Source organism: Punica granatum, chromosome 2, assembly GCF_007655135.1.
Source record: "Punica granatum isolate Tunisia-2019 chromosome 2, ASM765513v2, whole genome shotgun sequence".
In the NCBI taxonomy this organism is placed as follows: domain Eukaryota; kingdom Viridiplantae; phylum Streptophyta; class Magnoliopsida; order Myrtales; family Lythraceae; genus Punica; species Punica granatum.
The window spans coordinates 2,828,610-2,850,711 of NC_045128.1; the positions used below are offsets into that span (position 1 = coordinate 2,828,610).

A 22,102-nucleotide genomic window follows, 5' to 3' on the forward strand; every position below is an offset into this window, starting at 1 on the left:
GCATATGCAGTTCATGTCGATTCCTTACCTTACAAGCAAAACAATTGAATTCTCAACCTAGTGGATAGTGCAAACCATACCTGCTTCATCATCGATGTCTCGACCCCCCAGCCAGTTTTATCAGAGGTGCTCAACTTTTTCTCCACCTCATGCAGTACGTATGGGCTTTGTTAATTCTTGGAACAAAACACGGATACCAACCCGAGCAGCTCAAGTCATCAGATCAACATGAATGGTGCAACGGATAGATGAGACTAATCTTACACGCCATCCCTGATGAGTGATGAGATTTAAACAGAGCGAAAGCCTGTTTTTTATTCTGTCACCTCTGCACCCACGAGAGGTTTTATTGTCTATGTATTCAACTTCAGGCTATTCGACTTACAAAAAAAATATACACCACCCCACATCTAACAGAGAGCAAATAACATGGGAGAAGCTATTCGGATCCCCGAATCGTTGGGCATTATATAACTTAGGAAACAAGCAACGAGCCTGTTACACAACAACGTTAAAACTTCAAATTCTCTTTGGGTGCTTACTGTAGTTACTGGTTGATGGCAGAGTTCGAAGCAGCAGCCTTCACTAAAGGCTTGGAAGAGCTCTCACTCATCAGGCAGCTCTCTCCCTGTGCGGCTGGCAACTCATCGACCAGCCTCAGCAGCACTTCCACCACCTCTCCTGCACTCGGCCTCAAGGTCGGGTCTTCCTCCGTGCAGGCCCTTGCAAGGTTTGCCAGCTGAAGAGCTCCCTCGATTGGATAGCTATCCCCGATTGCACCATCAATCCATTCCCGGATCTCCCCTTCTGCATCCTCCGAATTCAGCACCGACTTAATCTTCTCTGAGAGGTGGATCCCCTTCTCTCCTCCGCCCTCGCTGGCCCCAATCACTGGGGGCCGTCCTGTTAGCACCTCGAGGAGTACGACCCCGTAGGCAAACACATCGAGGCTCGGGCAGATCTTGCCCTGCCGGACAAACTCTGGAGCTAAGTAGGCCTGACTACAATTGGGCCCAGGCCCTGGATCTCCCTCCTCCGGAGAGACCGGCATACCGAAGTTTCCAATTTTCGCATTGAACTCCTCATCCAGGAATATGTTCCGAGACTTAACATTGCGATGTATGTAGCTTGGGCTCATGATGTGGTGCATGTACTGCAAGGCCATGGCCACATCGAGGCAGATCCTCAGCCTCTGGGCCCAGGTCAGGAAGCAGTCGCACGAGGCAATGAACTGGCTCTTGATTGCAAGCCCGCCATGGATCCAATCCTTTAATGACCCGTTCTTTGCATACTCAAAGACGAAGTATGAGTCTGAATCGGCACTCGCTTCGCTGAGGCAAGTTCCTAGCAGCCGGACTATGTTTGGGTGCTTGTGGCTCCCATCCTTGAACAGGCCAAACTCAACCTTTGCCACTGTTTCAGGTCGTGTAATCTTTATTGCAAGGCTCTTCCCTCCGAGGCGGCCATGGTGAACAGATCCTCCAATGTGGTTGCTTGCGCTGAATCCCTCAGTGGCCTTCCTTAGCTCCTCAAGAGTGAACGTCTCAAGGAGCACCTTGTTCCTCGGGGTAGTCGTCCCGATGACTGAACCCTCAAATGAGACCTTCTTATCACTTGTGGTTCGGATGCTAAGACTGAGCTGCTGGAGCTCGACATCATCCACTAAACCACCAGGCTTCTTTCCTGAGCTGTGATTATTGTCCCTCCTTCTCTTGAGATGGATAATCGTGAAAACTGCCGCAACAGCAATACATATCCCAACAGCAACCCCGGTCAGGGCAATGTAAATCCAGGCACTCCACATCTTCCTCCTCTTACCCCGTCGATTAACTGGTGGAATGCTGGAACCTGGGAAAGTTAAGTTCGGGTCTCGTGGCTTATCGAGAGAAATGCAGGCTGATTGTTTAGCGGGATAAGAATGGAAGTTAGCGGACTTAACCTCTCAGGGTCGAAGAAGAAGCCCCCGGATGTCCTGTTATTCGTGAGAATGATGGCTTCTTGCGTTGTATTAAACCTTGAGGCTAGGGTAGACACAGAGTCACCCTTGGCCAAGGGATAAGTTATCAGGAGCCTCGTCCCTGGACTTTTATCGAAAGTGGGACACGCGCACTTGATCGGGACCGTCAAGGAAATCCCATCACCCAGATTCCAGGGCAGTACCCGGGGATTCTTATCCCAGATAGCCTGGCAACTGGTCAAGCCCTCAAGGGAGTCCAAGATTCCGAAAAGGCTCTCTCCCTTAATGGCAGTCTTCGTCAGCTCGGCCTCGAAGACACCAGCAGCACTGTTGCATTTGCAGTCGATAGGGATCAGCAGAGGCAGGTCCCTAGGGAGGAACTCAGTGTCTGCAGAGAAGCCATTCGTGTCCGCTACCACGAACTTGTTGATGCCCAGGTAGAAGCTCAGGTTGGAGAGGGAGGAGAAGCGAGAGTTGGTGCGAAGAACGGCGAATGTGCTGCACCGGGTTTCGGATTCACTGCTGCAAGGGAAGTAGGGAGCTGAAGTTTCACAGCTTGCTAAGCTGTGAACAACTAACTGGGGATGATATCAGTAGCAGAAAAGAAGATGAAACCAAGACCAATAAGGGTTTACAAAGCAGGGCTTGTTTCATTCACTTATACAGAGGAATTGAAAATAAAATAAACAATTTTATCTGCTCTGTTTCCAGAGAGTGAGTGAGGGGAGTGAGTATATTGGATCTATACGAGAAGGGGAAAGGGGGGTGGTTTTATTAGAAAAACAATGTAAAAGGTGGTCATGGTCATGGTCATGGACAAGATTCTTGGGGGTGGCAGGGAAATCCTTAGAAAACATAAAGAAATCCTCTGACTCATCCCAGCTGTTCATTATTTATCCCAAGATTTGAAGGGGAAGAGCCATTGAATTGGTCACACCGATCTCGTTGCTGGCTCATATCTTGAACTCGATGAGTACGGACTCGTTTTAGAATTTCCAGGAAATGCAACCGATGTTTCCGAACCTCTAGGTCCGGGGAATTCTGTACAAACGTAATTCTGGGTATTGTTATTTGAATGCAATGGAAGCTGCGAAGAGAATCTAAAAGGAAAAGTTTCAACTTTTTTCCCCCCTTTTCTGAGGTTTAATGGATGCTTGGAAAAGGGGGTTGATGCCTGATGGGTGGAAGACGAGTGAGAGAGAGAAAGATACTGATAGAGATGGACTAGCATGGTAAAGCAGAGACATGACAGGAAGGCGTGAGATTATCAGTCAAAATGACCATGGATTTCCATGGCTGACTATGACATCAATACAACTATTAGCAGTGCAAAAATCTAGCAGAGACTTGATCTTTATACCGAGTGTGCCTGAGCCGAAAGCGTCAAAATTCGATAATAGGCAGTTGCTATTCACTTGGCTTGAAAAGGATTTAAATCGGGGTTCAGGTAGGCGAGTCCTGAAGTCTCAAAAATCTATTTCTGAGCATTTCATTCCCCATTTTTTAACCATACCCACCTAGAGTATACACGAACATGCATCCAACGGAGCATCAAATAACTCTTGAGTTGTCCGTGTGCTATCACATTAATGGTGGGAACTACAACTTCATATCACAAAACAAGTATTTTTCTCATTATGCCATAAGGAGACATATCGAAGGGACTAATGTACAGGATGTGTCATATTATGATGAACCCTATCGTTCTACGTACTGCACTAAACATATTTGTGTTCCATGAGATTTGGGTTCCGATCATTGGTCTCAAGTCTCAGCAAGTAAACCTTTTCAATGTGTACCTAGACATTTTTCGGCATCTATGCAGAATTCCATTCTGTCGAAAGAACGATGTGGTTGAAATCTACAGGGAAAGCTTAGCTGAACCCTGAATTCTCGGCTCTGTACAAAAGAAGAGGTCTGCAGCCCATATAAGAGGATGCCAATGCCTTCCCAGCTGAGGTTGGTTGAGAGAATGCCAACTGAGAATGCTCAAGCACAATTCCCGTGCAGAAACTTTTCCTGAATCAGAAAGCCCATCAAGAAAGCAAATGATCATTCAGATTTACAACGTAGAAAACCAGAAAGATGAGAACATGCAGATGAAATGAGTTATTACCTCACAGCATCCAGTAAATGAGTGCCTATGCGCTTTCTTCTATTGGATGGAGAGACCCAGATGGCTCTAATTCCACAGAGAGCCGGCACAGCTTCCTCTTCACAGTAGATTGCTCCATTTACGTCCTCATTCTTGTTAACGACACGCAGGATTTTTCTCACTACTTCTCTTTGAAACATGATGTTCCCAAATTGAAGACCAGCAGACTTCAGTCTTCCTCTTTCCTCCTTTATGATTGGGCCTTTGGCTTCAGTCCTTTTAGTTTCAGCATCACATATGACTCTGAATGCTTCTTTTATGCGTTCAGCTACTAAACACCCAGCAATCCTCTGAGAAGATATGAACAGATAGACCTGAAATTTAGGAGCCAAAGAATCAAAATGTGACAAAAAGGGACCTAATCAGCATTAAGCATCACCATATGCCTCTCTTAGTAATTTGGAAGCTGAACAAAACCGTAAATGGATCACCTTGCATAGTTTATGGTATATCCATCCACATCCTAGTTCGCTCTCCATCATCTTCACAACCTCTTGGACCTACACAGGGAGCCCTCAGATTAAAAGGCTCAAACACGTGGAAACAGGATTCCTTACAGGGAAAAGATCATAATGGAAAGCCTTAAAATGGTAATGAGGCTGGACATAATCAAATTTCCAGCTTCCCCTTGAACATTTTTCTTCATCAAGTTCAGCATTACCAGGCAAAGCCCAAGCAATAAAAAATGACACAGATCCAAAAATTGAAAGAGGGGCAGAGTTTGACCTTGTTCCTGTGTGCAGGAGGGTCATTGTCCGATACCAATACGATGCGCTCGACTTCGATGGAAGGCATATGTACAAGCCTTTCATTGATCCAACCCTGTTAGAGGGGGTCATCACTTATCAGCTAAACTATAACAAGCAGCCAGCTTAAGCAAAATGACCAAGTCCATATGCCATAGGAATGAACCTTGAATGGAACTCCATGGGTGTAATTCTTGTGAAAGACCACGTGAGACTTTTCATCCTCCGCATCGCCGGGAGCATACTTGATTCCGCAAGCAGAGCATGTGCGGAGAAGAAAATCGGATTGGCCCAGTTCCAAGTGAACCTGAGCATAGCTCCTTTTCTTATTTATGTTGACTGCCGATCCCGGTATTGTTGGCTTGGGTTTTGCCCAAGTTCCCTTTCCATCTGAAATGCTGCCCTGATTTAATGCTTTGTTATTCGTGTCTTTATTGTCCCCAGTTGCTCTGCCAGGAAAAACAAAATCACCAAAGCTTCATTTCAAGAACACGGTAAACCAGACCAGCCCGACATCTGTGATGACGCTACAATTAGAAAAATCCATTTGTCCTGCTCTCTAATATTTCCGATACGAAGTGTCCAATTGAGGCGGACCCATCGAGCAATCACTAGAGTGGCGCAAAAATCCAAAGCAATTTCCGAACTTAAGAATGAAGTAGTTGAATTTCTTCATGTATGAGATACTTATAGTACGAAAAATGTACACAAACACCGATAAATCGAACTGCCTGTGGAAATTTCTTTCGAATTGAAATTTGACTTTAAAGGACCGATTCATTGCATCACTAAAGCCACCCCAAATGAGACGAAAACCCTAAATTTGCGAACCTCATCTTCTACATTCTAACAATTTGCTCAAAATTTTCCGTCCTTTCACACCGAAAACCCCATTGTTAGTCCATGAAGATCGTTACCCGTTTGATTTCAGAGCTCTGCGCTTGTATGTCCGGACGATTACGTTCTGCGTCTTCTCCCACAGCGCCAACGCATCGCCGCTCTCTTCAGAAACCTCGGGCGGGGCAGCCGGCTGCTTGAAGAAGGAGCTAATCTTCGGTTGCATTGATTTCCTCCGCCGATCGCTTTGAATCTGATCTCTCTCTCTCCCTCTCTCTCTCTCTCTCTCTCTCTCTCTCTCTCCCGCTTTGGACTGATCTCCAGTCCTCTCCACTGAGCTTAACTTGAAATCGTCAATGGCGCTCGACGAAAATATGAACTTCCCGCCATTAGCAAGTGTCCCCTTCCGCTCCGTCTCTACGGTTCGTTTTGATCCATCTGAACCACGTCCGGTTCGGTCCAAGCAGGTTCGGTATTTTGGGCATTTCGAGGTAATATTAAATAAAAAAAATCGAGGCCTGTCGTCACCTCACGTGCCAGCATGTGGGTGGCACAATTTCTTTCGATATTACCTCGGAAATATTAAAATAAATAAATTATAATGAAATCTTTCCACATGTTTTTGGCCTATTTTTACCCTTTTTTTTCCAAGATGACATTTCATGAAGGCCGCCATCAATGCCAAAAGCGGCCAACCGCCGTTGAGGTCACCGGAGGCCGTTGAGAGGTCACCAGAGGCCGTTGAGGACACTGCATATTGTTGCTCAAGATACCAGGTGAACATGGTCGCCGGGGATGGCGGTGATGGCAGTTCATAGGTTAATTACTCGACTAAAGGTCTAGTTTCAGTCACTAGACCGTACTTGAAAGTAAACCATGTTCGAAGACATTACATTCCGTATTGATATTCTCCCGCCATTGGGAAATCAATAATGCAAAACATCGAAGCCTTCCATTGCTTCCCCATAATAAATATAACTGTTTGTACATGATAATACTTTGTCAAAAAAAAAAATTCCTTTTGTAATACTCTTAATTTGAACGCCAATGGTATGGAAACAGGATCTATTTGAATGCCAATGGTGTGGAAACAGGATCAAACGATTCTCGGGGCTTCATCAACAGCCTTCCTCATTGCAGAGATAACTTCGGCTGGCTTGGGTGATCCAAAGACTGAACTCCCAGCAACGATGCAGTTTGCTCCTGCAGATGCCGCCATATCAATGGTCGAAGGCCCCAGACCACCATCCACCTGACATTGAAACCAAAGCATCTCAAACATAAGATATTCAGGATTTCTAGTGCATACTCTTCACGAGATTGAGGCCAAGATAGTGATAGTAATTACCTCAATGTCAAGGGATGGGTACTTCTTTCTCAGGGTACGAACCTGATTTTGAAGAACGAGAAAATTTTTTCATAGGGACGTGAAGGAGAACATATTCTGAACTAGAACATAGAAACACGAATGTCACCTTATCCATCATTTCTGGCATGAACTTTTGTCCTCCAAATCCAGGTTCTACAGTCATGACTAGTACCATCTCCACTGGATTTGCACTTTCAATCTGTCAAAGAAGGATAATTCTTTATTTTCCGTGGCAGCCTGAATCTTTCCGAACATTTATCGATTTATCATATAATAATAGTAAATCGGATAGAGTTATTGAGAGTAGTCTTATTTCATGGATCAAAAAACGAAACTTTCATTCGAAAACTTTGAACTCTTGAAGAACTGACCCGTCAAACTCCTTACCAGTGGGTAAACCTCTTCGATGGGGGTTCCTGGCCTTAGTGACACACCAGGTCTCATGCCCTTTGACTTAATCCTTTCAACAAGTTCTTGCCAATTTTCTACCGAGAGCACATAGATTAGAAAACAATTAAGCGACAACTATCATGAATCCATGTTACAGAATGACGCGGGAAAGGATTAACCAGACATTAGCGTACTTACCTTTTGTTACCTCAATATGAAATGTAAAACCAGAAGCACCAGCGTCCCCTAAAGGTTCAACATAATCGAGAGGATTGGTGACCATAAGGTGGCAATCCAAATATGCCCTGCAATAGCCAAAAAAAATGGGGTTACACTTTGTCGAGGAAAACTCACAACATTCTAGATGGCAAAAGGACATTGTTTTCAATAAATAAATTGGGATTTGAGGCTGTTACTTTGTATGCTTCCGCAAGCTCTTGATGACTGGTGCCCCAATAGTCAGATTAGGAACAAAATGCCTGTTTCAGATTACCAAAACCAACTATCATAACAGATAAACACTTCATCGAAAGTTCTGTTGCCATAAAGTTCTCACAGTGATACCATAATATCCTATATCCTTTGAATATACATCATGAAAGGTACAGTTTATGATGGAGTGGAATAACGTCCAGAGACCCTTTCACTAGAATGATTAATCTACTCTTTTTTTATTTGTTATTTATCTCCTTATCTATGTTTCTATCCGTTCTAAGCTATCACAAACAAAAAAGCCTTGGAAACTGTGCATTAATTGAGTAAGACTGTTTGTAAGGAGGGTCAAGTAATTCACGAATAATCCAACTAAACAATTGTCAAATTTGACTGTGCATGGAGTTTGCCTTCTCTAAAGCATGGCTGAAAATCATTGTTTGTCCGCCTATTTCATGCTCAGGCTCATCCAAACCGAGCTAGAAATCAAAGAGCAATAGGACATAGGTGATAGAGAAGGCCAAGAGAAATGCAAACCATATTGTTTTTATGAAGATAATTTCGACAGCTATCAGTGCGTAGCATGAGAACTTACCCATCCTGCAGAATAACAGTAAGAAACCAAGTCAATTCCGAAACAGAAGATCTCGCTTTTACGCAGTAAAACCTACCAACGGCTCAGAAAAACTCTCGGAATAAAACGAAATCAACTCTAATACTTCCAAGCACACCAAGAACACATTATTTGTGGGAGCTCAAACTGCCAAGAACATGTATGGGCTGACCATGGATTCCTAATAACAGCTCAAACAATTAATGTCGTGGCAAAAGCATTGCTTCCTCTTGTTATGAGACAACAGACAAAACTAAGCGAACCAACATCATTAAAACCACAAGTTCCATAGATGTCGGAGATGAACCACTACTGATGAACCTCCCCAACAATTCAATTGCATCAAAGAACATTAACCCAAAATGCAAGGAAATTACACAACTTTGGAGCAATAATCTGCTAAACAGATGCTGTTGATTCACATCAGTTTTTATCAGAACCAGCTCAATCATCCTCGGCGCGGTCGGAACTGAGATTTAACATCAAAGAGAGGGAGGATAAAGAAAATCAATCAGCATACCATAATGTCCATGTGGAGCCAATCGGCGCCGCAGTCGAGCATCCGCTGAGCCTCCGAGGCCAAATTGGCGAAGTCCGAGGACAGCATAGACGGCGCTATCTTCGCCGGCTTCCCCATCAGCCTGTCCTCTTCCCTCGGTGGGACTGAACTGCCCAGAACGAGACGATTCGGGTCGATTTGTGGCTGATGGAGTAGAGAGTTGGTGAAGTCCGGCACGAAGAAGGAGGAGAAGAAAGCGAACGGTAGGTGTGGTGAGGAGATGGAGACGACAAGCGGGGAGGAGTCAAAATTGGAAGGAGGTTTTTTTCTTTTTAATATTTTGAGATTATAAAAAGGGAAAAGAATTTGAAAAGAATAAATTCCTTTCATTTTAATAGGCTAAAAATTCTACTGCTTTAATAAAATGCTTTGATTTATCAATTTTTTTATATTTTGGCTTGAATCATAACATTTCTCTTCATTTTCATTATCTATCAATCTGTTAATTGGATCATCAAAATGGTTGAACGACAATGATATTGCAGACGGTTGCCTACGTAGATAATATACCAGAAACTTTTCAATCTGCAAAATCACATAGTTTACTTTTTTTTCTCATCTATCAAAATATTAAATAACTTTTCTCACATCTACCAAAATATCAATAACTTTAAAAAATCATATAATTTATTTATGTTTCTTCATCTCTCAAAAAATAACTTTTAAAAAAAATCATATCTATCAAAATACGACTTCTTTGAATGATTATAAATTTGAATTAGGAAATTATATATATGTATGTCGGTTTGAATGTTAAAAGAATTTTTAACAGAAAATAAGTGTTAGAACAGTTACAAGTTTGTCATTTGTAAATAAGAAAAATATTCATATCTTTTATCACACATAGTAATATAGGAACTTAGACATATTACACTATAAAAACAATAGGTTATTTAGCATAGTTGAACTTGTTGGACACTAAAACCGATTAATTTAGCACGATTTAACCTATTTTGGAATGGTTCAACTTATTTTGGCATGGTTTCATATAGATATAGATTTATGTGACCAATTGTTAAGAAAATCATCATATCTACATTATTAAAATTTAGCATCTAAACAACAAACACAAAATTGAAAAATCCTAAAATTTTATGTGCGAAAAAACAAATAGTTGAAAAACTCAACTCCAAAAATTTAATTATGGGCATACCTGAAATAAACTACATGCATTCGAAAAATAACCATCAGTCCTAGAAATCTATATTTACATGTTTTAAAAATAAAACTAAAATCCATTTTTCTAAAAAATTAGAAAATTCGAGAAATAAATACCTGTACCAAAAATCTATATTTATTTATTTTTAAAATTTAAAAATAAATTATTAAAAAAACTTTGAAAATCGAGAAAATTTCATTTAGAAACGAAGCGTTCTAGGATCACCTAGCACAACCCACCTTGAAGACATATTATATTGTAAAGACAATAATCATGATAAAATAATCATTCCCATAGAATTTATGTCCAACTAGTTGAACCATGCGTAAATTCTATAGATGTTGATGTCCATAACTTATATTAGAATTGTTATTTTGGCATGTTTATTGTTTTCGTAGTATAATATGTCTAAATTCCTATACTACTTAATGTGAAAACATATATGAATATTCTTTTTATTTGCAAATAACAAACTGATAGCTATTCTAACACATATTTTTTGTTAAAAATTCTTTTAGCATTCAAACTAACATACATTTATATAAGTTTCTAATTCAAACTTAAAATCATTCAAAGAAGCCACATTTTTGTAGATGTGATTTTTGAAAGAAGTCATATTTTGGTAGATAAGGGAACATAAGCAAACTATGTGATTTTTTTAAGTTATTAATATTTTGATGGATGTGAGAAAAGTTATTTGATATTTTGGTAAAACAACAAAATATATGATTTTTCATATTAAAAAGTTTGTGGCATGCCATCGAAGTAAGTAAACCGCCTACCACTTTAACACCGTTAACATCCATGTCAGTAATTTTGTCGGTCTAATTGACGGATTGATAGATCAAGGAAAGGAGGAACATATCGTGATTTTTAGGCTAAAAAAAATTTTGATAGTTGAGGAAATTTTCATGAAACTGATTGAAATTTTAGGCGATTAACTCTTTTTAAAATATATAAATTTTTTTCTCTTTTTTTATTCAGTCAAAGAGTCTTTTTTTTTTTATGGTGATATAAGGTCGTGATGACTCGTCATCTCCAACGGATGGTTAAGTACTAAGTAAAGGATTTCGATATGTTAAATCTTAGTGAGGTCGGTACCTACATTAGAATGTTCCCATTTACTGAAAATAAGAACGAAGTATTGCCAAAAAATTAAACAAATTACCAAACAAGATTTGTTTGAATGAGAAGCAGATGTAAATGAACTGTTTGAAATAAGATAATGAAAAAAAAAAGAGTTAGATTATGTCGAAATCGCCAACGGATAGATAACTAGATAACCAGGCGTACCAGGACACTGTTCCAAGAAAATTACTGATGCGACACCAGCCAGACCCATCGATACAGAACGTTGTATCACGGTCTTAAGAGTCCGCGGGAGTGAACGGCGACTAGGTTTCGGAAGAACGAAATAAATAATTGAATGCGCCTCAGATGATCTCGCAGCTCGGGATTTAGCCGCTATGGATTCTCCACTATTACTTCGTGCTCCTTCGATTAAGGTGAACTGTGATGAGACAGCTCGAGAACCAATCAAGAGACGAGCTAATTGACTCATCAATGTTTCACGGCTAAAAATACGATCTCGAAATAAAATTCGAATAGGAAATTGACTACTTAGCCTACTTAAATTACCTAAAAGATAGAATACGTAAAGAAATAAGAGAGATATCCGACCTATTCAACTATCTAAAATTCACACGAGAATATCGCATCCTTGATATGCAAGTATAATCGGCTACCATTAAAAATAAATCCTCACCGCCTCTGATGAAATATGCACGCCCATTCATACGCATATATGTCCCAGCCACCATGATGGGCTCTCCAATTGGACTTTGTCTTCAAAACTTGAGCTTTCTTCCACTTGAACCAATCAATTCGGCCCAGCAAAAATAATCTCAGTCCGCTTCCTCTAGGCCAACAAGTCCATAAACCTGGGAAATCATCAAAATCACCAATTACACGTCACATCTAGGCTAACTCAAATATTACGAAAAATAGGTGTAAACAAAAATATTCAATAAAGAAACCTTTTTTTTAGATAAGGGGACACGTCGAACTCGAGCTTCTTAGGTCCTTTTCAACCTCGGATTGTTTCTCAAAGGCCGAGTTCTTGTATGTGCAGCTGCTGCTCTATGGAATCCACTTGGGGATCCACTTTTCTAAAGGATGAGGCTCATTAATTCAGTGTGCTTTGCTTTCTCAAACCGACCGTGATGAAGTTGATGGCTTGATCATCCATTATAGAACTAACTCTGCACAAGTCGAACATAATCTATTCTCATTATTTAGCTTATGAAGAAGCCGCGTTACCTCCTCAATAGCCTCTAGAGAAATGTCAACTTCGGCTTTGGCATTGAGGAAATCGACCTCGACTTAGCGGCGCCGTCTAAAATAGGTGTCGTGGACGAGAATGGCTTTATCACCCCCTCTCCCCCCCACCTGGAATGTCAACGGTGAGAATCTTGACCGACGTCTTCCTTTGATGAAGACAGCGGTGATGGCAAAGTGGATGGAGTTCGCACCGGAGGCTAAGATGTGGACGAAGGCTGAGTCGATGCTGGAAGCTAAGATGTAGACAAAGGTGCTTCGTGAGCTTTTGTTAATTGTTCACTCATTATTGCCTCGAATATCTCCTCCTTTATTTCATCAAAGCTTCCGCCTAAGGTCTTTTCAATCTTCACGTGTCGCTTCCATCTCCCGTTGGACAGAGTAATAAGCCAGTTGTGATGTTGACGATGAAGAACAAGTTGATGGTGGCATTGAGTAACTTGTCGATATTGACGAAAGCGGCTGGAATTAAACTTGAGGTAGAGGTGGTGATTGTTGCACTGGTGGTTGAAGCTAAATATGCGCCGAAGGCTGATCCCGTGTTGGCGGTTGAGCTTGGATTGAAGGCCGAGCTTGCCGTATACGGCGAGGTATTAGTGAGATAGGGTTGCATCAAATAACTCGTCATTACTTGTGGATAAATATTTAATGAGGCCCAGTAGCTAATCGATGGTGCCGCATAACTAATCGCTTGTGGCTACGAATAATTATAATAAGTGAATGACGGCAAATAGTCAGTCGATGGTGACGAATAAGTCAACAGCATTGAATTGGCAGTCGATGAATAAGGTGAATAAGTATAATTGGAATTTGATGAAGGCGAAATGACAGTCGAAGAATATGGTGAATAGTAAGCACCTTCCATTAAAGTAGCATGACTTTAGCAGGTCCCACCGGCGCGTGCCAAATTGTTGATCACGTCAAAAATTGCCGATGGATAGATAACTATAAAATCAGGCGTGCCAGGACACTGTCCCAGAAAATTACCGACGCGACATTGGCCAGCCCCACCGATACAGAGTGTTGTATCATGGTCTCGAAAGTTTGCGGAAATGAATGGCAACTGGATTTCAAATACATAAAATAGATTGTTGAATATGTCTCGAATGATCTCGCGGCTTGGGGATTTAGCCGCTTTGGATTCTCTTCTATTACTCTGTGCTCCTTCAATTAAGGTGAAATGTGATGAGACAGCTCGAGAACCAATCAAGAGACGAGCTTATTGACTCGTCAATGTTTCCCGGCTAAAGATCCTGTGAATAGTCTATGTGTATATATAACCTTGCTCAGAATATGCAAAGACAATTCCAAAAATAAATCACAGATTAGTAGGCCCGTGGGTGGTAATCGGTGGCTTCGGTTGGAATTTGCCGAAAAGATAGTCAAAGGCCTCACATTGGACAATTAAGGCCACAGAGGATTTGACCAGTGCTGTTGGAGTCTTAATAAATCATTGTCTTGGATAACCAAGAATAATGAGATACGGCTAAGCCGTGCAAGAGATGGTTCTCAGCCTTAAATGGCTGAAAAGAGAGAATCTAGGCCACGACCTACACTCGGGAAGACTACCTCGGTTGGGAAGCCGCCGAACAATCCCGAAAGGTTAATTGGGTTTCGCTCCGGAAAGCGGGTATAGGTGCGGAAAAGGAAATTAAAGGAAAGACAAAAGTTCAGGAATGTAAATGTGCAAGAAAATGTAAAGACAGATAAAAGTAAAGTGCAAGAAAAGACAAATAAATAAGTAGTACAATTGATGTGTTAGTCGGGACCCTTATAACGAATTTCGGCAAACGTATTGATAGGCATTACAACCCTAGAAAATATATTGCAATTTGATACACCTATAAAATACGATATTGGAATAAAATTCAAATAAGAATTGGCTATTTAGCCTACCTAAATTGCTTAAAAAATAGAATACATAAAAAAAAAAATTGGAGAGATATCCGACCTATTCGACTATCTAAAATCGAAGATATCACACGAAATATCGCATCCTTGATATGCAAGTATAATCGGCTGCATTAAAACTAAATCCTCACCACCTCTGAGGAAATATGCATGCCAACGCATATACATATGTGTTCCAGCCACCTTGATGGGCTCTCCAATTGGACTTTGTCTTCAAAAGTTGAGCTTTCTTCCACTTGAACCAATCAATACGGCCCAGCAAAAACAATCTCAGCCCGCTTCCTCTAGCCCAGGCCAACATGTCCATAAACCCGGGAAATCATCGAAATCATCAATTACACGTCACAACTCGGCTAACTCACATATTACGGAAAATAGGTGTAAACAAAAATATTCAATGAATAAACCTTTTTTTGGATAAGGGGAAAAATGAAAAAGAAAAGAAAAGAAAAACTTTGTTGTTGTTCAGGGATTGAACCAAAATCAACCGTATGCAGTCGGGCAGGCCCAATAGGGGCTTGTTTGGTTTGTGAAAATGATTTTAAAATCATGATTTTGATTTTAACTCTACCCACTACACAACAAAAATACACGTTTCCCAAGTCAAATTTATAATACAATCTCATTTGTCTTTTTCCACAATCAAAATCAAAATTACTTTAACTCTGAAACCAAACGTCCCCTGAATCCGCTCAAATTGAATTTTGATTTTCAACATCACCCAACACCAAGAAAAGAAAAAAAAAATTCTCCTCATCGTTGTACACGTCACAAGGATTTATTGATTTGGATCCCTAGACCGAACGTGAATGATCAGTCTCGCACTCATTATAGAAGATAGACTAGTCAAAATGCGTGTAAGTTATTGCATTCTGCCTCTCCGACCATGTAGAGCATGAACCATCCAATTCTCCAGTCCGGTCTGCACTTTCCCCACCAAACAAGCTGTCAACACTAAATGCAGACTAAAAAGAGCCCTTACTTAAGCTCTGACATCTCCATTGGGTATCTGATCTGATCATGTTTTCTGTTTTCGGTTATCGACTTATGGAGGGCGTGGTGCCTGATCGCAACATACCAAAAGACGAGATATCGTTGGAAAGGGAAATGCTACGAAGATGTACTGAATTGTTCATTTTAAATCATTACTTGTTGCATAATCTAACGAAGTAAACTCATTTGCTATGCCAATTTCATATGGGAGATCAGCACAACAAATATATATGGATTGCGGATGTTTTACAAGATGACTCCTTGTGTGATTTTTCTGCAATTCGAGTAGGAATTCTATGATCACCACTTCTTTCCTCAACGTCCTGTACACAAACAGAAGAATCCAGAGAATGTTTTTATGCTTTGGTTGCATCTCAAAAAATACTCGAGAGTGACTTACAGCAGTAGTAAACTGGAAAACTTGTAAAATGAAGGATATATTAATTCAGCTCGATCATTCACGACTGAAATATTTATCATTATTCCGCCCGAAGTTAGAGCTATGCTACCTGCAGCAAGAAGAAGGGAAGGCAGGCAGCTAAACATCAGTCTTTCTTATGGTTTGAAAGTGAACCAACAGGAGGACGGCGGTGCCTTTTAAGTAGCTGCTTGTACTTGCAATCTTCAGGGAAAGGGAACGGCCTCCTGCAATCCAGCTCTACATCGAAGACTCCCATGTCGGGATACATTGTAGCTCTGTTGCGTTTCTTGTTCTGATCAGTTTTGATGATCTCCGGGTCATCCATGTAGTATATACAGTTAGGCTCGAGCCTATCTGCAGCTAGAAGACCTGACCCCGCAGTGCGGAAAGCTGAATTGCTCCCTAAGAATATCACATCATTCTGGAGGTTCCTAACTCTTCTCCATAGCATCTCAGCCCCACCTTCCTTTGAATGAACCCACTCAAACACTTCGAATCCAAGGGTCTCCATTGTCCCATCGTCGTGCATTATCCTGTTGTAGATGATTATACTACTGCCACAGAGACCTCCACCTTTCCATCCTTCAAGGATGTATGCGTCGCAATATTCACCAATCAGGGTGGGGCACGGATCATTATTATATGATACGAATTCTATCCTATCTGGTCTCAGGGAAGACATTGAAATAACATAGAAGCCCTCAGACTCGGTGGATGTGGTTCCAGGGGGACCGTTCTTCTCCAACCAATGAATAACACCGTTAAGACAAGCGATGTCGTAAACATGACCAAGACCATGATACATTTGGCGGATATACATTCTGTCGCCTATGGTCTCCAATAATATGATCATGCAGGTGGATGGCGACGAATTATTCCTAAATAAGATGGCAACGACATAGTCACGACCTCTAGAAGGATCGGCGGATAATACTGCCTTGACGGGGTAGAATCCAGCAACCCGGTCCATGTGAAGGCAGAAGGAGGAGTGCTCCAATGAGTTGATGGCGGCTTGCGGGTTGAGCAATACAATCTGGAGGGGTACACGAGCACGAACATTGATGGGATTGTAAATAATCAACCAGTCAAAGGAGGATCCAATCACTCGGCTGTTGCGGCTCAGCTGCTCGAAGCTATTGGCAGTCGCCGCTATCTTTCCCGTGGCAACCTTTCCCGTGGCAACCGAGTATATATGATCGCCAAGCAGGAGCATCGGCTGATGATTCAGGAATGCCCTGTACTTGGCTTTCTTGTGGGGCCACATGTCAAGGGCGGAGCTCCTCCAGCTCTTGCACACGACCAAGAATCTCGCATAGTCCTTGTGAGAATCTAACCTATCGAGTATCTCATGGAGTACGAGTTCCGGGAGGGATGTCCAGGACCTATCGCGTTGTCGGGGGATGCAGGAGGCGGATGATTCTTCTCCGAGATCATCAGGGATGGCCCTCCTCCATTAACATCGATCATTTTGGCACTATGACTGCAACATAGTTTTTTATTATCATCTCCTCTACGTCTTTCATTGATTTGGTTGGTTCGGCCACCATTGAATCGTTTGTTCCTCTCATAGTCTCTACTACGTTCGTCTCACAAACACACTTTCTCAAACACACAGAACAGAATGGTAAGGTACAATGTAATACTAATAGTATCATATCTAGAGAGATATTAGGGATTGATTTTGTGGAATTAGTTCGGATATGGATTTTTTCTTAAATTCTTCTTCCATATATTTCAATTTCTGGTCAACAATATTACTTAATTATAATAATTTAATCAAATTTCCAAAGATTTTAGATTTCAGATTTGGTTCTGGTGGGTATATATACATATACATATTTGTTATTTATTATATTTATTATTATTATTATTATATATACACGTAAGGGATTCAACATAAGTTAACTTATGAGGAATTCCGACTATTTTTGCCCAAAAAATCCAGCCACAGTCAATTTTCTCTCCGTAATGATTTCATAGTTACGACTTTGTAATTTATTTATTTTAATTTAATAAATATCTTTTTTTTATGATTTTCTAGAATATCTTTGGTATAAACTTTTCTAAAATTTCTACCGCAAAAAAACTAAAATTTAAAAGACTATTTAAAATTTTAATTTTTAATTTTAAAATGAACACTAGATATATCACCACATTTATAAATAGGAAGTACCATGCACAAGTATATGGCGTGTACATAACTGCTCCCATAGAACGTCTAAGTTTCCTTCTTTTTTCGTTGACCTATCTAAATCAATAAATGTTTCAACTTTCTTTTATGTATTAATTGGCACTATTTAGTTATTTATTTTTTGCATGTCATGTAGTATAGTATATTAAGAGAGCTAACATTAACACCTATAAAAATTGGAAATTTTACGGTGCAATTACCAATTATAGTAGTTGATTGTATTTCAACAACTGCCAATTGGATCCTAATTGGGAAATCTCATTCATAACCACTTTTATTTTTATATTTTCATCTATAGATATTTCCGACAACGCTCTATTGCAACCATGTAAGAGCCAATGTATGTTTGCATCATTTCCAGACCGAACCAGCCGCTTCAGTAAAGCAAAAGTTAAATTTTATAATTTTCAAAATTAAAAAGAAAACAAAAATCAACGATCAAATCCAACTAGACATTGAAAAAGATCAAATCTAATTCAATCTTCCCTTGCCAATCGAATCAACCCACAATCGAAATCCAAAAATCAAATCGAAGAGCCATCGTGCCACCATCATCAAGAGTTCCCACATGGAGAAGCGGGGAATGGAAGAAGATCGAGAGCAGAGAACCCACCGCTATTTCTTAAACATTAATATTAATATTTAAGAATCATGCGAAATCAAAACCAAATTAAACATATTCACACGTTTTTTAATTGAGTTTTGACTGTGAATTAATTCGATATGTTGGTGAATTGTGAATTAGGGTTTCTTTTGTTAATGTTTAATTAGGATGTGATTGTTGAATTTTTTTTTATTTTGAAAATTGTCAAATTTAATTTTTCCTTTATTTACTAAATCAACCAGTTCGATCTGGAAATGATACGACATTGGATCAACTCAACCACGGATAAGACCGAACATCATTATAAAAATCTGTGAACAAAAATATAATAAATAAAAGCATGGATAGGGTCAATTATCGTACCACACAAATATCGTTACATGTATGAACAAGAATATCCCAATGAAAATGCAACGGAAATATTTAATCAACTATTACAGTTGTTTTCTTTAATCAACTTGCCGTGGAGTCAGTCATAAGGAGATAAGTGAAAAGATTTTACCTTATATATTGATTTTTCATTTAATAAACAGAAGACGATTCAATATCCTTAACATTATTTTGATTTCAATAGAATAATTCAATTCATATAAGTAAACGGAAAAATCAAGCAGATAACACGGATTATTTATAAATCATTTAATAAATCTCAAATTTATGATTTTTTATAATATATATATATGTATATAATAAATTGGAAATTTTAAATTCTTTAATTCTAAATGAGTACTTGTTAGTTGTTACTGATATATGATTATTATCTATAAAATACTCTTTTTGACTTTTTGACTGTTCAAATAAATTTATCCCGTTCTGGCCAAAATAAATGTATCCCATACACCACTAGACTCAATACCCGCGTTTTACGAGCGGATTTCAACCTTCTTTAAATATACAAGAGAATCAAATTGGTAGAATTGCAATGTCGTACAATAAAAAAAGAAACACATGTAAAAATATTACATATGTGATACATATAAACTTAATTAAATGAAAAAAGAAACAAGTGCAAATCTATAAAAAAAAAAGTGCAAGACAATCGAATAATCAATATATCAATATATAATATATAATGATGGTTGGAACATTTTGTGAGGTTCAGTCATGTGGCACTCAACTCTTCCCCCTATGCTTGACATGTGGCACTCGAGGCTCTCATATGCTTGACACATCAGCCCTTACCATATGTCAGCTATGTGGCGACCGAGACTTCTCATATTCTCGACATATTGACATATTAATAAAATACTAACTAAACTCTTTGTACATTGACATATTAATAAATTACAAATAAATTACTAATATTATAAAAGATATTCACTTGACACATTAATATATTAAAACTTTACAAATGAATTACAAATTAAACTCTTGACACACATTGACATTTTAATGTGTAAGTATATAAAATAATAAATTACTAATATTTAAAAAGTAAAATATAATTTTTACAAATGAATTACAAATTAAAATCTCGATACATTAACACATATGTGTAAAGTTGTTTTGCACCCTTTCAAATAGGGTTAGAATAGTAAATATCAAAATAAAATTTAAGTTGATTTTTATCAAAATGTTTTTTTTGGTAGAATTATTTTAAAAAAGCTAAAACATGATCTTCACTAATTTTAAAATGTCATAAAGCATTTTCATGGTTGATCGTATCCCATGCTGAATATGTAATCAAGTGATATAGGTTCATGTATATGTCAAAATATTATAGAATTATAAGCGTAAATATATAAATAGAATATTAGAGGTTAAAAATAGTGCTTTTATGTTTAAACACATATGAAATGAGAATTTTAAAAAATATTTTGTAATGCCTATCTAAAACAGTTTATCTCTTTCTCGCAACAAATATCAAAATATTATAAAACCACCAGGCTCCATGCGAAATATGCGCTCATGTGATATATGTTCATGTATGTGTTGTTATAATATATTTTCGACATATCATGAAGTTTTTCAATGGTTGACCATGCATTCAATGCTAGGAGCATTACTACCTGTGATTGAAAGGACAGGTAATATTTTTGCAAATGTTTTTTTTTTGTACGGCATTGTAATTCTAATTCTACCCGTGTCTTGCACGTTTTTGTTTTTGTTTTTTAAAGATTTGCACGTGTTTTTTTTGTTTAATTAAGTTTATATATATATATGGTAATATTTTGTGTTTAATTTTTCAAAAAAATTTGGATGCATTTCGATTAAATTCAATTAAAATAAGTTTTTTCATTTAATTAAATTTATATATAGAAGCAATTGGTTAGTATATATCGTCGACACATGGCGATATGTGGCGAAAATTACATGAGAGCTTGTATACTTGATGACACATGGTGAAAGCTCGAGATGCCAACGATAACACATGACGTGATTAATTGTTTCAGACAGTATAAATTATATATTGATTAAAACTGTTGTTTTCATAGGATTAACCCACACAAGGACACGTGTCCTTGAAATTTTTTTACTCTAACCCTCTCTTTTCTTCTTTTCTAAGTTTACCCACAACTTTTGGTTATTTTTCGTTTTTGCCTCTTCTTTTGAATTCCTCTTACGTCGTCCAAAAATTAAAAAATTAACATGTCTAAACTATCTATCTATATATCTTTAAATAAAGTAAATATATTGCGACAAGAGAGCGAGTAAATTTAGAATTTCCTTTTTTTCCCTAAATTTTTCATTTTCTTTAATATTTTAAATCCGATCCGAATAAAGTAAGAAGCTAATCCAATCAACCCATTGGACCAAATAACAGTTGTTGTGGTCAACCAATCTGGCCGTTGTTGTTAGACCAGTGTTTTCAGAAAAATATTTTTTTCCAAACTTTAATCTAGAAAAATTAAAAGAAATTACTTATAAAAATATGCTAGACAAACAAATTAGGATATTGGCAATTTTTTTCCACAAATATTTAATGGTTCATGAATACTCCAAATTCATTTTCTTAATATATTATAATTATTTAAAAATAAGCCAGTCTAAGAAATAACAATTTCTTGTTGCTATATATATTTAACAAAATCATTTAAGACAATCTTTGACCCGTGGCAATGCTCGGGCATGTTCCCTAGTTTATTTTAAAATGTAGTTTCCAACATTATTATTATTCGTCCAAAATAATTGGATTATGAAAAGCTAATAACTAAATGATTTTATATTATTAATGATAGATGACTGATAACCATAGTTGACCATAGCTGTTAAGTGTTGATTTTGCAGTTAAGGGTCTTCATTGTATCAGAGCTCTAACTGGGCAATTCCATTTCCTCGATATCTTTTCTTTCCAATCTTCCATCCTCTCATCTGCAATGGCTCTCGTCACCTCCTCATCCTCTTCATCTGCTGCTTCTCTTCCCTCAAACCTGCCCAATGTTCCTCTTAAGCTGAATGGGAACAACTTCTATCTGTGGAGGAATATC

General features: G+C 38.7%; 3 protein-coding genes across 4 annotated transcripts; all 3 read right to left on the reverse strand.

Moving 5' to 3' along the window:
* Positions 1 to 218: 218 nt before the first annotated feature.
* On the reverse strand, positions 219 to 2,547 carry LOC116196929 (protein LYK2-like; the record flags this gene model as incomplete). Its single annotated transcript, XM_031526887.1, is given in 3 exon segments — positions 219 to 328; positions 543 to 1,887; positions 1,890 to 2,547. Coding segments are annotated over 2 exon segments (1,998 nt in total), but the record flags the coding sequence as incomplete, so codon positions are not given.
* A 956-nt stretch (positions 2,548 to 3,503) lies between these two features.
* Positions 3,504 to 6,262, reverse strand: LOC116197571 (protein CHROMOSOME TRANSMISSION FIDELITY 7). The gene is made up of 6 exons (XM_031527745.1): positions 5,776 to 6,262; positions 5,025 to 5,307; positions 4,839 to 4,934; positions 4,544 to 4,612; positions 4,074 to 4,426; positions 3,504 to 3,976 (listed from the first exon to the last, which is right to left on the reverse strand). Exons 1-6 carry the CDS (start codon positions 5,919 to 5,921, stop codon positions 3,832 to 3,834), a joined length of 1,092 nt encoding a protein of 363 aa, XP_031383605.1. The 5' UTR covers positions 5,922 to 6,262; the 3' UTR covers positions 3,504 to 3,831.
* A 312-nt stretch (positions 6,263 to 6,574) lies between these two features.
* On the reverse strand, positions 6,575 to 9,314 carry LOC116197572 (ribulose-phosphate 3-epimerase, cytoplasmic isoform-like). Of its 2 annotated transcripts, none has more exons than XM_031527747.1 (8): positions 9,020 to 9,314; positions 8,424 to 8,486; positions 7,871 to 7,933; positions 7,653 to 7,759; positions 7,452 to 7,549; positions 7,171 to 7,263; positions 7,044 to 7,085; positions 6,575 to 6,947 (listed from the first exon to the last, which is right to left on the reverse strand). In XM_031527747.1, exons 2-8 carry the CDS (start codon positions 8,483 to 8,485, stop codon positions 6,792 to 6,794), a joined length of 621 nt encoding a protein of 206 aa, XP_031383607.1. In that variant the 5' UTR covers position 8,486; positions 9,020 to 9,314; the 3' UTR covers positions 6,575 to 6,791. The 2 variants fall into 2 exon arrangements, with proteins under 2 accessions (XP_031383607.1, XP_031383606.1); XM_031527746.1 differs by having other exon boundaries at positions 8,482 to 8,486; positions 9,020 to 9,312.
* Positions 9,315 to 22,102: the final 12,788 nt, after the last annotated feature.

Bases quoted from the DNA above. Each gene is read 5' to 3' on its own strand.
- LOC116197571 (XM_031527745.1), bottom strand. From the start codon at position 5,921: ATGCAACCGAAGATTAGCTCCTTCTTCAAGCAGCCGGCTGCCCCGCCC. The intron at 5,308-5,775 runs GTAACGATCTTC...TTTTCCTGGCAG, and splicing joins AGAGCTCTGAAATCAAACGG to AGCAACTGGGGACAATAAAG. The intron at 4,935-5,024 runs GTTCATTCCTAT...CCCCTCTAACAG, and splicing joins CCCATGGAGTTCCATTCAAG to GGTTGGATCAATGAAAGGCT.
- LOC116197572 (XM_031527746.1), bottom strand. From the start codon at position 9,136: ATGGGGAAGCCGGCGAAGATAGCGCCGTCTATGCTGTCCTCGGACTTC. The intron at 7,086-7,170 runs GTGACATTCGTG...CTTCAAAATCAG, and splicing joins TGCCAGAAATGATGGATAAG to GTTCGTACCCTGAGAAAGAA. The intron at 6,948-7,043 runs GTAATTACTATC...TTTCAATGTCAG, and splicing joins ACCCATCCCTTGACATTGAG to GTGGATGGTGGTCTGGGGCC.